The sequence below is a fragment of the Polistes dominula genome, unplaced genomic scaffold (assembly GCF_049000335.1).
Source record: "Polistes dominula isolate Pdom_NZ unplaced genomic scaffold, Pdom_raw_medaka contig_21, whole genome shotgun sequence".
Lineage (NCBI taxonomy): Eukaryota > Metazoa > Arthropoda > Insecta > Hymenoptera > Vespidae > Polistes > Polistes dominula.
In genome coordinates this window covers 86,491-98,889 of record NW_028301061.1, presented here as the reverse complement: position 1 = coordinate 98,889, position 12,399 = coordinate 86,491, and the positions used below count along the sequence as shown (strand labels likewise).

Genomic DNA, 12,399 nt, shown 5'->3' with positions numbered 1-12,399 from the left:
TATTACACAATGAATAAATTTGAAAATATTTTCTCTCTATAATGTTTTTTTTTTTTTTTAAGGTACAACGAGCCAATCATAACATCTTTAGATTATCCCATCGTCCAATGGCATTTAACAGAAAACAACTAAGCAAGTTTCTAGGAATTTTCTTGCTATTTTTTTAATGCATTATCGTGGCATTATCTATGCAATGAAAATATGAATAAATACATCTCTTCTAATTGTAGAAGAGAAATTCTTTTTTATTTATGTACTATTTTATTACATAATATAAATAATTATAATATAGTTATATAGATTATTGTAACATTCATTCGGTCATCAAGGTTGGCAATGAAAATTTAAAAACGGAGGATTCCCTGTATTTTTACTTATTCAAGTTAATAATCGTTCCTTATAATGCTCTATTTTAACTTATAATTATTATTTAATTGTATAAAATTAAAAATGTAAAATTGTCAAATTGTAAAAAAAAATGTCTGTTCTTTAGGTCGTCATTAGGCCTCATTATTTGTTCACAATTAAATTACAAATGAACATTATTAAATTATGTTGATAATAAATGTTTGTAAAAGACCGTCATAAGTCATTCAACAGAATGGTATTATTGATATAATTACCAGTTATATATTTTCACGTGTTTGTATATTTACATTTTTAGTACGTTTTTCTAATGAGTACATCTGTTTTATATATAGACTGATTGTGAGATAAATGTCGATGTACGATAGCAGCTTTACAAACAGCTGATGGCTGATAATTTCTATGTGATTACTATACTAATTATATCTCTAAATGGATCGCAAAATTGTGAAAAACTTCCTGGTAAAACTCATATTTCTCATATTATGAAATCTGAAATTTGAAATATGATGTGCAAACAGGTGGTATCAATGTACTCACTCTACTCTAAATGCAAATACAAATAGTTTAACAATACAAATTATCATTGAGTAAATAAAAAGTGTGGTCATAAACAATGCTTATCAATTATATAAAGGCATCGAAGGTTCATCGAAACAAAAAAGAATTCGTTCTGCACAGAATATATAATATATGAAACATGTCGTCTTCTTTGATTAACGGCAACGAAATCAAGATTTACGAGGATCAAGTCAAAGAGTATGATATTTTAAAAGAGATCATTGCTAGTCGTGATCAAGAAGATGCATTTTACATATTAGATCTCGGTGATATTATTAAAAAGCATAGAAATTGGTTGAAAAAAATGCCAAGAGTTGTACCACACTTTGGTAAGCTTACTTGAAAAATATCTTTTTTTTCTTCACTTATTGAACGTTACGATAATTAATGATAAACATTTTTAGCTGTAAAATGTAATCCTGATCCAACGGTCATTAAGATTCTAGCTGCTATGAACGCCAGTTTCGATTGTGCCTCGCAGGTAATTATTCTATACAATTTTTCTATAGAATTTGTCTATACAATAATGTTGTTATATCAGTGTCATTTGTTGTTGCAGCAAGAAATTGAACAAGTTATGCAGTATGGTGTAACACCGGATAGAATAATCTTTGCCAATCCAACAAAGTGTCCATCTCATATTAAATTTGCCAAAAGCGTTGGTGTGGATAAAATGACAGTTGACAACGAATTGGAACTTTATAAAATAAAAAATCTGTTTCCTGAAGCAAAGTAAGTTGATTAAACTTTTGTACTATTATATCATCTTATGTCTTTTACATCGAATCAACAATTCATTGAAGTGTTATTGTTGACAGAATAATTATTCGCTTTCGATGCGACAGTAATTCTGATCACCCTAATTGTACCAAACTTGGGATTAAATTTGGGTGCGATCCAGGCGACGAAGCAAACAAATTAATCCAAATTAGCAAGAATTTAGGCTTAACTTTATACGGATTTAGTTTTCACGTTGGTAGTCCATGTTACGATTTCAAAGCGTACGCGTGTGGAATTGATAAATGCAAGAAATTGATTACTTTCGCTAAATCGATAGAATGTAAAGATATCAAGTTAATAGATATTGGCGGTGGCTTCCCAGGGAAAAGTGAGTTTCGTATCGACGAGGTTCGTTTAATATATGTATTTACATTTGCAATTTATTTGTAAGATATATAGATGTATATTATTGTCTTCTTATTTTTCTAGCTTTCTCATATAATTAATGATGCTATTGAAGAAATAGATTCCAACATACAAGTTATAAGCGAACCAGGTAGATACTACGTAACGTCAGCGTTTACTCTGGCTGCTTATTTACATTCGAAAAAAACTATATCAGAAGAAAAGGGCTTAAGAAATGTGTATTACGTTAATTGCGGAGTGTATAATGGGTTTATAGAAGAATTGTTGAATATCAATTCGCGTCATCCAATTTCATTATTCAATGTATATTATAATCATTGTGTGTTATTTTGAGAATAGTTCTATTTATTTTTGTATAAATAGTTTAGTAAAGATAACTTGTTGCAGCAGCCTGTAGTCGATAAAAAATATCCTTCCACTTTATGGGGACAGACTTGCGATTCCTACGACTGTATCATCAAAGATTCATTCCTGCCAGAATTTCAAATAGGAGATTGGCTTGTATGGAGCGACATGGGTGCATACACGTCTTCCTTAGCTTCTACATTTAATGGATTTATACCGCCACGAGTTCATCCTTTTATCAGAAAAAGTCAATGGTTAATATAAATATAAGAGAGATTTGTATTTTTCAAATATTATGATAACATGTTATAAATATCGTTTTTTTTTTTAGGGAAGAGTTTTGTGACATTACCCATGTGTAACGTTGAGCAATTGATTGTACAAATTATTTGTATAGTTTTGAAAAAGAGATATGAATTTCAATGACAAAAAACTATCTTTAATTAAGGTATTATATCATACTTTTAATATGTATCACACAACTTTCATCCAATGTATTTATGTATTCGGCTCCTTTAATTATATATATATATACTTTTTTTTGAAATTTATAATTAACATTTTCTAAAAGTAATAAACGCGCGTTCTTCATTGCTCGCCTTCACTTGATGCATTTTTCCTGGTAGACATTAAACATATTTCATGCAATATCAATATTACAAAATGAGACTATACTAGAAATTAACAAGTCGTATTATCATTAAATAAAATACCACATTATTCACTGTATAACAAACAATGATTACTAGTTATTTATAAAGGAAAATGTCTCTTTACAACAATAGTGTAAATTATATAGAATGATTTGCATTAGTTAGCCTCGTTTAGAACTTCCAAGTATTTGTATAAGTATTGTTTCGTACTTTAGTTAAGTTAGTTAGTAGTAATATTTTCGAAGGACATCTATTTTATCTTTTTAAATACTACATAGTATTACTAATTAAAAGTAATTATTCGTACTATCACTTATAGAAAGTCTAGTTAGTACTTATAGCAGTTTATAAATAACCGACTTGTTCAAACTAAAGACGTACATCATTTTACATAATATATGTGAAAAATGTCTTCCACTAACGTCAACGAAATTAAGATTTACAAGGACCAAGTCAAAGAGTATGACATTTTAAAAGAAATCATTGCTAGTCGTGATCAAGAAGATGCATTTTACATATTAGATCTCGGTGATATTATTAAAAAGCATAGAAATTGGTTGAAAAAAATGCCAAGAGTTGTGCCGCACTTTGGTAAGCTTACTTGAAAAATAGATTTTTTTTCTTCACTTATTGAACGTTACGATAATTAATGATAAACATTTTTAGCTATAAAATGTAATCCTGATCCAACGGTTATTAAGATTCTAGCTGCTATGAATGCCAGTTTCGATTGCGCCTCGCCGGTAATTATTCTATACAATTTTTCTATAGAATTTGTCTATACAATAATGTTGTTATATCAGTGTCATTTGTTGTTGCAGCAAGAAATTGAACAAGTTATGCAGTATGGTGTAACACCGGATAGAATAATCTTTGCCAATCCAACAAAGTGTCCATCTCAAATAAAATTTGCCAAAAATGTTGGAGTGGATAAAATGACAGTTGACAACGAATTGGAACTTTATAAAATCAAAAATCTGTTTCCTGAAGCAAAGCAAGTTGATTAAACTTTTCTATTCTTATATCGTCTTATGTCTTTTACATCGAATCAATAATTAATGAAAGTGTTATTGTTGACAGAATAATTATTCGCTTTCGATGCGACAGTAACTCTAATCTAACTAAATTTATTAATCTTGGAATTAAATTTGGGTGCGATCCAGGCGACGAAGCAAACAAATTAATCCAAATAAGCAAAAATTTAGGCTTAACTTTACATGGATTTAGTTTTCACGTTGGTAGTCCATGTAGCGATTTTAGTGCATACACGTATGGAATAGAAATATGTAAGCATTTGATTGTTTTCGCTAAATCGATAGGATGCAAAGATATCAAGATAATAGATATTGGCGGTGGCTTCCCAGGGGACAGTGAATTTCGAATCGACGAGGTCAGTTTATTAATATAACACTTTTTATTGTACGTACGTTAAAATATATTGAAAATAATTATCCTCTTGATTTTATTTGTAGCTTGCAAATGTGATTAATGATGCTGTAGACAAATTAGATTCTGATATACAAGTTGTAAGCGAACCAGGTAGATATTACGTCGAATCAGCGTTTACTTTAGCTGCTTATATACATTCGAAAAGAACTATATCCGATGAAAATGGTCTGAGACATATGTACTTTGCTAATTGCGGAGTATACAGTGGTTTTATAGAAGAATTATTAAACTTATGCTCGCGTCATCCAATTTCATTGTTCAATGTATGTAATTGATTTAAAAACTCTACTATTCAATATCTATGTAAAGGTGCATCATTGTAGATTAATCGATTTCCACAGCCTGTATCCGATAAAAAATACCTATCCACTTTATGGGGCCCGACTCTTGATTCTTATGACTGTATCATCAAAGATACGTTATTGCCAGAATTTCAAATAGGAGATTGGCTTGTTTGGAGCGACATGGGTGCATACACTTCTTCCTTAGCTTTCAAATTTAATGGATTTGAGCCACCAGTAGTTTATCCATTCATCAGAAAAAGCCAATGGTTAATATAAATATAAGAGATTTGTATTTTTCAAATATTATGATAACATGTTATAAATATCGTTTTTTTTTTTTTAGGGAAGAGTTTTGTGACATTACCAGATATAACATGAACTATTGGCTGTGTAAATTAGAATAAGCGGAAAACTTAATATTTTTCTAATAACGCATGAATATATGTACCATAAATGGTACATACAAAAATACTTATTAATTATATTTGTTTTTTTTCCATTTGATAATATACTTTTTCTTTTTTTCTGCTAATATTATTGAGTCGGTTTAGATGGTACAGTGGAATTGTCAATATTCGAAGATAATATCTCATTCCATCTGTAAAAAGAAAAAAGACGAATAAAAAGGAGAAGAAGAAGAAGAAGAAGAGATTGGTATGAAAATAGTTTTTGATGAATGACAAATCGAAGCAAATTCAAACTTATTTACTCTTTTGCAGTTTGACATAATCCTGGTTCAAGTCCAGCATTCTTTTGCGCTTCAAACAAATCTTGTGCATTTATAATATCTTCGATAGGCGGAATCGACGACATTGAATTACGTACCTTTTTTTCAAAGACAATCATTCGTATTAGATTTAACAGAAGGCAAGAATGAAAATGTCTAGATAATATAATTGTCATACCATTTCTACTTTTGTCATAACTCTGATGAAATTTCTTCCAGCTAATTTTTCCAAATCTTCCCTACTCCATTCCGGCTCTCCTTCATGCTGTCCATACAAACGTTCAAATAAGGAAGGGTACTTTGATACGTCTTCTAAGCCTTCAGGTACTCTGAAAATCAGTTATCAGATATCATTATATCATTTAAATAATCAATAAATAATCTCTCACTGTATAATATATTATTTACTGACGCATTTACGCCATCATAATCGGCGCCAATACCCACATGATTTACTCCAACAATTTGTCTAATGTAATTAATATGATCTGCAAAAATATGATAAAGAAGTACAATTGCAAAATGATGACGTTTATTATTACGATTACGTTAATTATTTGTATTCTTTTACCAACGACGTCTTGCATAGTTGCATTTCTGGATGTATTGCAATTAACAAATTGCGAGTAAAAATTCACCATAACGATACCTTCATTTTCCCCCTGTTGATAAAGTAGAAAATGATTAAATACGAATAATGAAGCACATAAATATGTATTTTGGAATATTATTGACGTAACTAGAAAGTAAGACTTACAACCAAGCGCAGGACGTCGTCGGGAACATTTCGATAATTATTACAGATGCCAAATGCAGAGGAATGAGAAAATATAACGGGTGCTCTTGAAATAGCTAGAACTTGTCTCATAACGTTGTGGGAAACGTGTGAGAGATCGATTAACATACCAAGACGATTCATTTCGTGAACGAATGTCTAAAAAAAAAATAATTCATTGCTTACACGTTAAGTTATGAACGATTGCTTAGTCAATTTTTTATGGTAAACAAATTACTCATCATACTTTTCCAAATTCTGTTAGATTGTATAGATATCCGTCGTTAATGGGCGATGCATCAGCCCTAAGATATAAAATAATAAATCCGATCATTAGAATTGGAATTATTGGAAGGTATGATCTGTAGGTAGGTAATCTGTTGTAATAAATTCATACTTACCAGGGCGTATTACAAGTATGCGTTAACGTAACATAACGAACTCCCAATTCATAATAAATCCTCAAAATAGCCAAACTGGAGTCTAAAGAGTGACCACCTTCAACCCCGATCATCGATGCAATTCGACCATTTCTCCAAACAACTTCAATATCTTTGGCAAATTTAACCAATTGCAAATGTTCTGGATAAAGATCTATAAATCTTTTGATCACGTCTATTTGCCGAAGTGTTAATTGTACTGCATCTTTGTATTGAGAATTACACGGCACGTATGCAACCCAAAACTATTATAATGAGATACAATAGTAAGTTAAACTATTAGATTTAAATGAATGAATAATATTACTCACTTGTCCACCAACTTTTCCAGCTTTTAAACGCGGTAAATCCGTGTAACACGTTGAACATGCTTCTCTTCCCCAAACTGGATCATCAACGAGTAACTTTTCAAATGGGAATTCTGTTAAATTGTTATTCAATTTCTCGTACAAATTAAATGGTAAATCGTTGTGTCTGCAAACATATTATCAATAAATTCAATCAATCTTACAATATCGTCGATCGTACCATCGTGATACGTACCCATCGATAAGAGGTGCCAAATCTAATATATCGCTACCTTTCAATTGATTTCCATTTAATCCAACGGATAAGCCAACAATCAATAATAACATTGACAAACAAACAGCCACGTTTATATACAACATTCTTCCGGTCAAATATTTCGAGATGAAAGTTTCTACAAAACAATTAATAAATAATATACGCATGTAATTGCATAATTGTTTAGAATTAACGATTTAACGATATGGATCATTGTATCAGGTGGATCGATAGTAGATATTGCGAGATGCAAACTTTATACCCCGATTTTATTTCATTTTATGTAAACAAAAAAAGAAGTAGTTATGATTAATTATTATTAAATCACCCATTATTAAGACATTCCAAGCGAAACCCAGATGAGAAATTGACCGTCTGACTGTCTCTTACTAGAGATAACTCGTCGCACAAATAACAGTTCGATGTGTATATCCTTCTCGGTGTTAATAGATTCTATGTACATATATACTGGGTAACTCTCTAATCGCAATAATATTCATTTCGTATGAACGCAAATAAATAAATAAATAAATCAATTGAACGAACAGAAAGAGATTTATGTAATTTAGTTAAGTCTCAATTATTAAGGGTACAATTAATGTTGTAATGACTAGTGTGTATTGTGAATTTACAAAAGGATTTTTCTTCAAATTTTTCGCATTTCAGGTGGGTAATACTCATTGTACTCCAGACTTGTTTTATTACTATTGTAAATGAAGGAGATATTTAATGTGGACAAAGTTTATTGCGGTACCTTGTATACATAACTTTTTAATTCCATCTCTCCCTACTCTTTTTGCATGTATACATATATCTATCATGTAGTCAACGTAATTACTTACGAAACTTGCTCCTTCTTCTTCTCTTCTTCTTCTTCTTCTTCTTCTTATTCTTCTTCTTATGCTTTATTTGATAAATACAAGATTACAAAATGCGATCGATATGTCTACTGACAGAATACTGACAATGAGCGAGTCCATTCGAATTATAATTATTGAATTTGATTAATCGCAAAGGTCGTTGAAAGATAATATAAATATTGATATAATTATCTTCAAAAAAATAAATTGAAGATTATACGTATGTGTGTGTGTGTGTGTTATACGCTGTGTGAGTGAAGTTTCCTATAATATCGACGGTGGTCGATATTGTAGGAAACTTATATATCTATAATAGATGGCAGAGGGAGAAACTGTTCCCTTTTAGTTCATGTTTTTGTTCATAGAGTTTTAAACAGTGTTAACAAATAATGGCTATGGATACCGTGTACAAACATTTAAAAATTCGAAACAGACCTTACAGTGTGAATGATATAGTGTTGAATTTACATAATGAATTTGGAAAGTCTGCTGTTCAAAAAGCTATAGATCACTTACTCGCGGAAGGAAAGATTTTTGAAAAAGTAAGTAGAAATAAATATAACATTGTAGAGTCAGTCATCGCGTATACTATTCTTATTACACACAAATATAATACTTAATGTAATATTTGAATATTTTATTAGGTCTATGGAAAGCAAAAAGTTTATTGTGTCGTTCAAGACTCGACTAAAGATATAGAAGAATTAATGAGAATCGATAAGGAATTACAAGTGCATGCAAACGAAGTAGAAACTAGGTATCAAGATCTTGAGAAAGAGATAAAAGCTCAAGAAACTTTGTTGGCATCATTAAAGTCATCTGTCACTCTCGAAGAAGCACGCCGAGAGAAAGTTTTGCTCGAAGAAAGTATTGAAGTTTTAACCAACAAGTTAAATATACTTATCGCATCTACTGGAAGTACCGATTTAACCGAAATGAAAAGAAAAACGCAATCTTCCTTAGACGAATACTCTCGTGAATATCTTAAACGTAAAAGATTATGTACAGAATTAACAGACTGCATTTTGGAAAATTATCCTGGTACTAAAAGTGAATTATACGATGAAATAGGTATAGATCCAATGATTATTAAATAATACGACTAATAGAAACAATATAATAATATATTTTTGTTATATCGTGGGATAAGGAGGATACAAACAAAGGCGTGGTAATTCATTGCGTGCTTTTTTTTTTTTTTTTTTAAAGCGTCTCGTCTTCCATTAGCCAAATAATTCTACAATCTTTTGAAGCTTAAATAATGGGTCGAAATGTTTAGACCAGGATTTTTTATCGTCGGATTTCATATAAGATCCTTCCAGGACGCACTTACCATTAAGACAAAACTACAAAGAACAAATAATTCATTATAACTAATTAATAATTAGGGTCTAATGTGTTACACTTACAACACCATTTCCGCAAGAAGAGCCTTCGGCTGCTGGAGCTATAGCTGTACACGCTCTCGTGGTTCCTGGTACTAAACAATCTAATCTAATACAGGCGGTATGATCGGGCTGAAAAAATACCAATATTCGAATGCATTTAATTAATTTTATAATCGTCGTCATATATTTTTGACTTCAACTTACATTGCACGCTCTTGTTCCATGTCCGTGGACTTTTTTACACTGATAATCTAGTGACATTAATTTGCCAGGTAGAATTCGTGGTAACGGAGGACCTCGGACGGGTTTGTTGTAAAGACATTTTGCTCTTTCTTCGCTGTAATAATAATAATAATAATAATAATACTCTTAGATATGTTACGAATAGGATATGAAATAGGAAAAAGGGAAAGCTTACTTGAGGAATGTATAAAATGCTTGTATAGAACAGTTGGACCATTGAAATCCATTTTCATTGAGCAATAGTCCGCTGGTCATAATGAATCCGTCATCCGCCGAACAATTGGTAGCGTATTTGGGATTACCGTCGTGTCTTGCTCCGATTCTACAATTGTTATCTTTTCTTTAGAATTTACAAATATATCACACACACACTCATATGAATTTTCGTAAAGATAGTAACGTACAGATGGCCAACTTCATGAGCAGCTGGTATAATTCCGCTGAAACCACCATTGTCTTCTACGATACTAGCCATTTCGGAAGTTTTATTATCGTCTTGTCTATTACATGCTCCTGATACGTATGCATAACCTGTGTAAAGTACATCCAAAATAAAATATTAAATATCTAAAATAATGTCAAGGTACTTATTTACCTAGGGTCGAATCATCGCAATAATCATCAAACATGTTGCATAAATCTAATCTGAAAAAGAGTTAATACTTGTATTTGTTCATTCATATATTTCTTATTTATTCGTCTTATTTTATGTGCATATGTGTCGTCGTCTATATGTTACGGTCAATGTACTACGATCGCGAACGACAATGATAATTTGTCATCAAAATATACTTCATCGCAACAATTCTTCTTCTTCTTCTTCTTCTTCTAGTTCTTCTTCTTCTTCTTCTTCTGTTTTGGATGTATGCTAGTTAGTAAGTAAGGAAGAACGAGGTGATTCTCTCTCCATTTTTCGTTCTTACCCGGAATATATACATTGATCGTAACATATATGAGTTCTTACTGTGTCATAGTGATCGCTATGTCGAAGAAACCTATTGGAAATCTTGTCTCTCGATAAATATAATCTCCCATTTCGCGTAAGGCTTTATCGACGTCTACCAAAAGAGATTCCTCTTCTAATCGATTATTTTCTATATACGGAGTTGCATCGTTATCCTGGAATCAAATTAATTCAATATATAAAAAAGTTTTTCATGTAGAACTTGGAAAAGAAAATGTGTAGCTCCTCACCAAGGCTATAACTATACCGGCAATGTTGAATCGAATTTTAGGATTATTTAATAATCTGTATCTTAAATCGACACCGTTCCAAAACGAAAGGATATATCTCATAGCGTGTTTCACGTTTCTGCCAACCAATCTGAACAATTTGTAAAATCATTAGTGTAGTTTTTTTTTATATACTCGTACGTTATGTAGGCATAATTAATTAATAATTGATTGAAATTCAAAAAATCATATTTTCCTCACTCATATTCGCTGTTGTCCATTATGATTAAAACTTCTGGATAGATAACATCCGGTACATTACGCTTTTCTTTTACAATGCTATCGTATTTCTTAGAATTTGTTAATTCTGCAAATGTTATATTATGAATGAATCGAGATCCAATTGCTAGAATCGAATTGTTGAAGAAGGCAGCATAAGCGGTTTGGAACTTACTAAAGTCTTTATACTTTTTTTTCTTCCCTTCCGGTATTTGATAAATAACGTGATGATAAGTATAAGCGTGCTCGTCATTTTCAGTTACATTTTCAGTATGATGAGGCTCGTATGAATTATCTCCGTTGTAAAGTAGGCCTTGTAAAATTCGTTCGGGTATAGATCGAATGATCGTATTGGTAATACCAATAATTCCGTCCTCGAAAGAACATTTGATCGATTATTTATTTCATTGTACACATTGTTGTAGTGTAGTACAGCATATAGATAGCATTTACTTACGATTATCAATCTTTTATTAGCATCCAAGTTCATCAGTATCGACGCTGTGTTATTCATATCGTGAAATGTATGACCTAGATTTCGCATAGCCTGCAAGAAATATCGAAAATATTTCGTTGTAATAAAATAATCTATAAAAATATCTCTACTTACGTGCGGTATTAAAGTATATTTCAATCCTTCGGGATAATCTGAATCGGAAGACACAGTCCAAACAGGGGTGCGTGTGCTAGCAAGTATTCCCTCCGTAGGATTTAGATACAATTTAATGTCTCGATCGAATGCTTTCAATTGTATTTCTTGATTATCCTCCAAACTTCTTCGGTGGGCAGTGTGTTTTATTGGAACGACCTCGTAATGCGGTACTATAGTTCATTTATTATTTTTATTAAAACTTGTTCTCTTTCTTTTTCCTTCTTTTCCTTTTGATTGGAAATACATTCGAGTTAAGTTGAAACAATATTGAATATACCTTGTTCGTGATTCGTATGAAATATTCCCATTACTTCTTCCGGTGTCATGTATTCGTGAAGCTTGAAATTCAAAGCAAACGTTTGATTATAGATTCAATGAAATGTTGACAAAGTTATTGAATAAAAATATGACAAATAAATACTTTTTTGCATTGTACGAAAGACACAGTTATCGTACATAAGAAAATGATTATCCGCAACATTATTAGAGAAATC

At 31.2% G+C, this 12,399-nt stretch overlaps 5 protein-coding genes across 16 annotated transcripts; 3 read left to right on the top strand and 2 right to left on the bottom strand.

Moving 5' to 3' along the window:
• The first annotated feature begins 257 nt into the window (after positions 1-257).
• On the top strand, positions 258-3,011 carry LOC107070385 (antizyme inhibitor 2). 7 transcript variants are annotated; one of them, XM_089175995.1, is made up of 9 exons: positions 258-382; positions 494-604; positions 702-1,256; positions 1,332-1,408; positions 1,487-1,659; positions 1,746-2,055; positions 2,137-2,376; positions 2,461-2,672; positions 2,750-3,011. In XM_089175995.1, the coding sequence occupies exons 3-9, from the start codon at positions 1,067-1,069 to the stop codon at positions 2,778-2,780; spliced, it is 1,233 nt and encodes a 410-aa protein (XP_089032121.1). In that variant the 5' UTR covers positions 258-382; positions 494-604; positions 702-1,066; the 3' UTR covers positions 2,781-3,011. The 7 variants fall into 7 exon arrangements, with proteins under 7 accessions (XP_089032121.1, XP_089032125.1, XP_089032123.1 ...); XM_089175994.1 differs by having other exon boundaries at positions 302-604; XM_089175996.1 differs by having other exon boundaries at positions 307-604; positions 2,464-2,672.
• Positions 3,012-3,478: 467 nt separating this feature from the next.
• LOC107070384 (antizyme inhibitor 2) lies at positions 3,479-5,713 on the top strand. Of its 2 annotated transcripts, XM_015328526.2 has the most exons (8): positions 3,479-3,662; positions 3,738-3,814; positions 3,893-4,065; positions 4,152-4,461; positions 4,544-4,783; positions 4,862-5,070; positions 5,148-5,458; positions 5,524-5,713. In XM_015328526.2, exons 1-7 carry the CDS (start codon positions 3,479-3,481, stop codon positions 5,206-5,208), a joined length of 1,254 nt encoding a protein of 417 aa, XP_015184012.1. In that variant the 3' UTR covers positions 5,209-5,458; positions 5,524-5,713. The 2 variants fall into 2 exon arrangements, with proteins under 2 accessions (XP_015184012.1, XP_089032118.1); XM_089175992.1 differs by having other exon boundaries at positions 3,738-4,065.
• LOC107070383 (dipeptidase 1) lies at positions 5,072-8,314 on the bottom strand. 2 transcript variants are annotated; one of them, XM_015328524.2, is made up of 11 exons: positions 8,153-8,314; positions 7,290-7,446; positions 7,058-7,220; positions 6,708-6,991; positions 6,554-6,611; positions 6,289-6,465; positions 6,103-6,193; positions 5,944-6,019; positions 5,710-5,860; positions 5,514-5,629; positions 5,072-5,402 (listed from the first exon to the last, which is right to left on the bottom strand). In XM_015328524.2, the coding sequence occupies exons 2-11, from the start codon at positions 7,412-7,414 to the stop codon at positions 5,339-5,341; spliced, it is 1,305 nt and encodes a 434-aa protein (XP_015184010.1). In that variant the 5' UTR covers positions 7,415-7,446; positions 8,153-8,314; the 3' UTR covers positions 5,072-5,338. The 2 variants fall into 2 exon arrangements, with proteins under 2 accessions (XP_015184010.1, XP_015184009.1); XM_015328523.2 differs by lacking the exon at positions 8,153-8,314 and adding an exon at positions 7,639-7,997.
• A 221-nt stretch (positions 8,315-8,535) lies between these two features.
• Positions 8,536-9,756, top strand: LOC107070388 (homologous-pairing protein 2 homolog). Its single transcript, XM_015328543.2, has 2 exons — positions 8,536-8,712; positions 8,815-9,756. Exons 1-2 carry the CDS (start codon positions 8,560-8,562, stop codon positions 9,265-9,267), a joined length of 606 nt encoding a protein of 201 aa, XP_015184029.1. The 5' UTR covers positions 8,536-8,559; the 3' UTR covers positions 9,268-9,756.
• Positions 9,274-12,368, bottom strand: LOC107070387 (A disintegrin and metalloproteinase with thrombospondin motifs like). Of its 4 annotated transcripts, XM_089175989.1 has the most exons (13): positions 12,183-12,368; positions 11,864-12,075; positions 11,711-11,800; positions 11,429-11,627; positions 11,236-11,341; positions 10,996-11,125; positions 10,766-10,920; positions 10,397-10,446; positions 10,206-10,332; positions 9,977-10,123; positions 9,763-9,895; positions 9,580-9,687; positions 9,274-9,516 (listed from the first exon to the last, which is right to left on the bottom strand). In XM_089175989.1, exons 1-13 carry the CDS (start codon positions 12,229-12,231, stop codon positions 9,394-9,396), a joined length of 1,629 nt encoding a protein of 542 aa, XP_089032115.1. In that variant the 5' UTR covers positions 12,232-12,368; the 3' UTR covers positions 9,274-9,393. The 4 variants fall into 4 exon arrangements, with proteins under 4 accessions (XP_089032115.1, XP_089032114.1, XP_089032113.1 ...); XM_089175988.1 differs by having other exon boundaries at positions 11,711-12,075; XM_089175987.1 differs by having other exon boundaries at positions 11,236-11,627.
• Between the last annotated feature and the right edge of the window lie 31 nt (positions 12,369-12,399).

Excerpts from the sequence above, each read along its gene's own strand:
- LOC107070385 (XM_089175995.1), top strand. The coding sequence starts at position 1,067 with ATGTCGTCTTCTTTGATTAACGGCAACGAAATCAAGATTTACGAGGAT. Across the intron at positions 1,257-1,331 it reads AAGAGTTGTACCACACTTTG|CTGTAAAATGTAATCCTGAT; the intron begins GTAAGCTTACTT and ends AAACATTTTTAG. Across the intron at positions 1,409-1,486 it reads GTTTCGATTGTGCCTCGCAG|CAAGAAATTGAACAAGTTAT; the intron begins GTAATTATTCTA and ends TTGTTGTTGCAG.
- LOC107070384 (XM_089175992.1), top strand. The coding sequence starts at position 3,479 with ATGTCTTCCACTAACGTCAACGAAATTAAGATTTACAAGGACCAAGTC. Across the intron at positions 3,663-3,737 it reads AAGAGTTGTGCCGCACTTTG|CTATAAAATGTAATCCTGAT; the intron begins GTAAGCTTACTT and ends AAACATTTTTAG. Across the intron at positions 4,462-4,543 it reads GTGAATTTCGAATCGACGAG|CTTGCAAATGTGATTAATGA; the intron begins GTCAGTTTATTA and ends TTTTATTTGTAG.
- LOC107070383 (XM_015328523.2), bottom strand. Across the intron at positions 6,992-7,057 it reads CTGGAAAAGTTGGTGGACAA|TTTTGGGTTGCATACGTGCC; the intron begins GTGAGTAATATT and ends TCATTATAATAG. Across the intron at positions 5,403-5,513 it reads TTATGTCAAACTGCAAAAGA|ATGGAATGAGATATTATCTT; the intron begins GTAAATAAGTTT and ends TTCTTTTTACAG.
- LOC107070388 (XM_015328543.2), top strand. The coding sequence starts at position 8,560 with ATGGCTATGGATACCGTGTACAAACATTTAAAAATTCGAAACAGACCT. Across the intron at positions 8,713-8,814 it reads AAGGAAAGATTTTTGAAAAA|GTCTATGGAAAGCAAAAAGT; the intron begins GTAAGTAGAAAT and ends ATATTTTATTAG.
- LOC107070387 (XM_089175986.1), bottom strand. The coding sequence starts at position 12,231 with ATGACACCGGAAGAAGTAATGGGAATATTTCATACGAATCACGAACAA. Across the intron at positions 11,628-11,710 it reads CTAATAAAAGATTGATAATC|GACGGAATTATTGGTATTAC; the intron begins GTAAGTAAATGC and ends TGTTCTTTCGAG. Across the intron at positions 9,688-9,762 it reads ATGGAACAAGAGCGTGCAAT|CCCGATCATACCGCCTGTAT; the intron begins GTAAGTTGAAGT and ends GTATTTTTTCAG.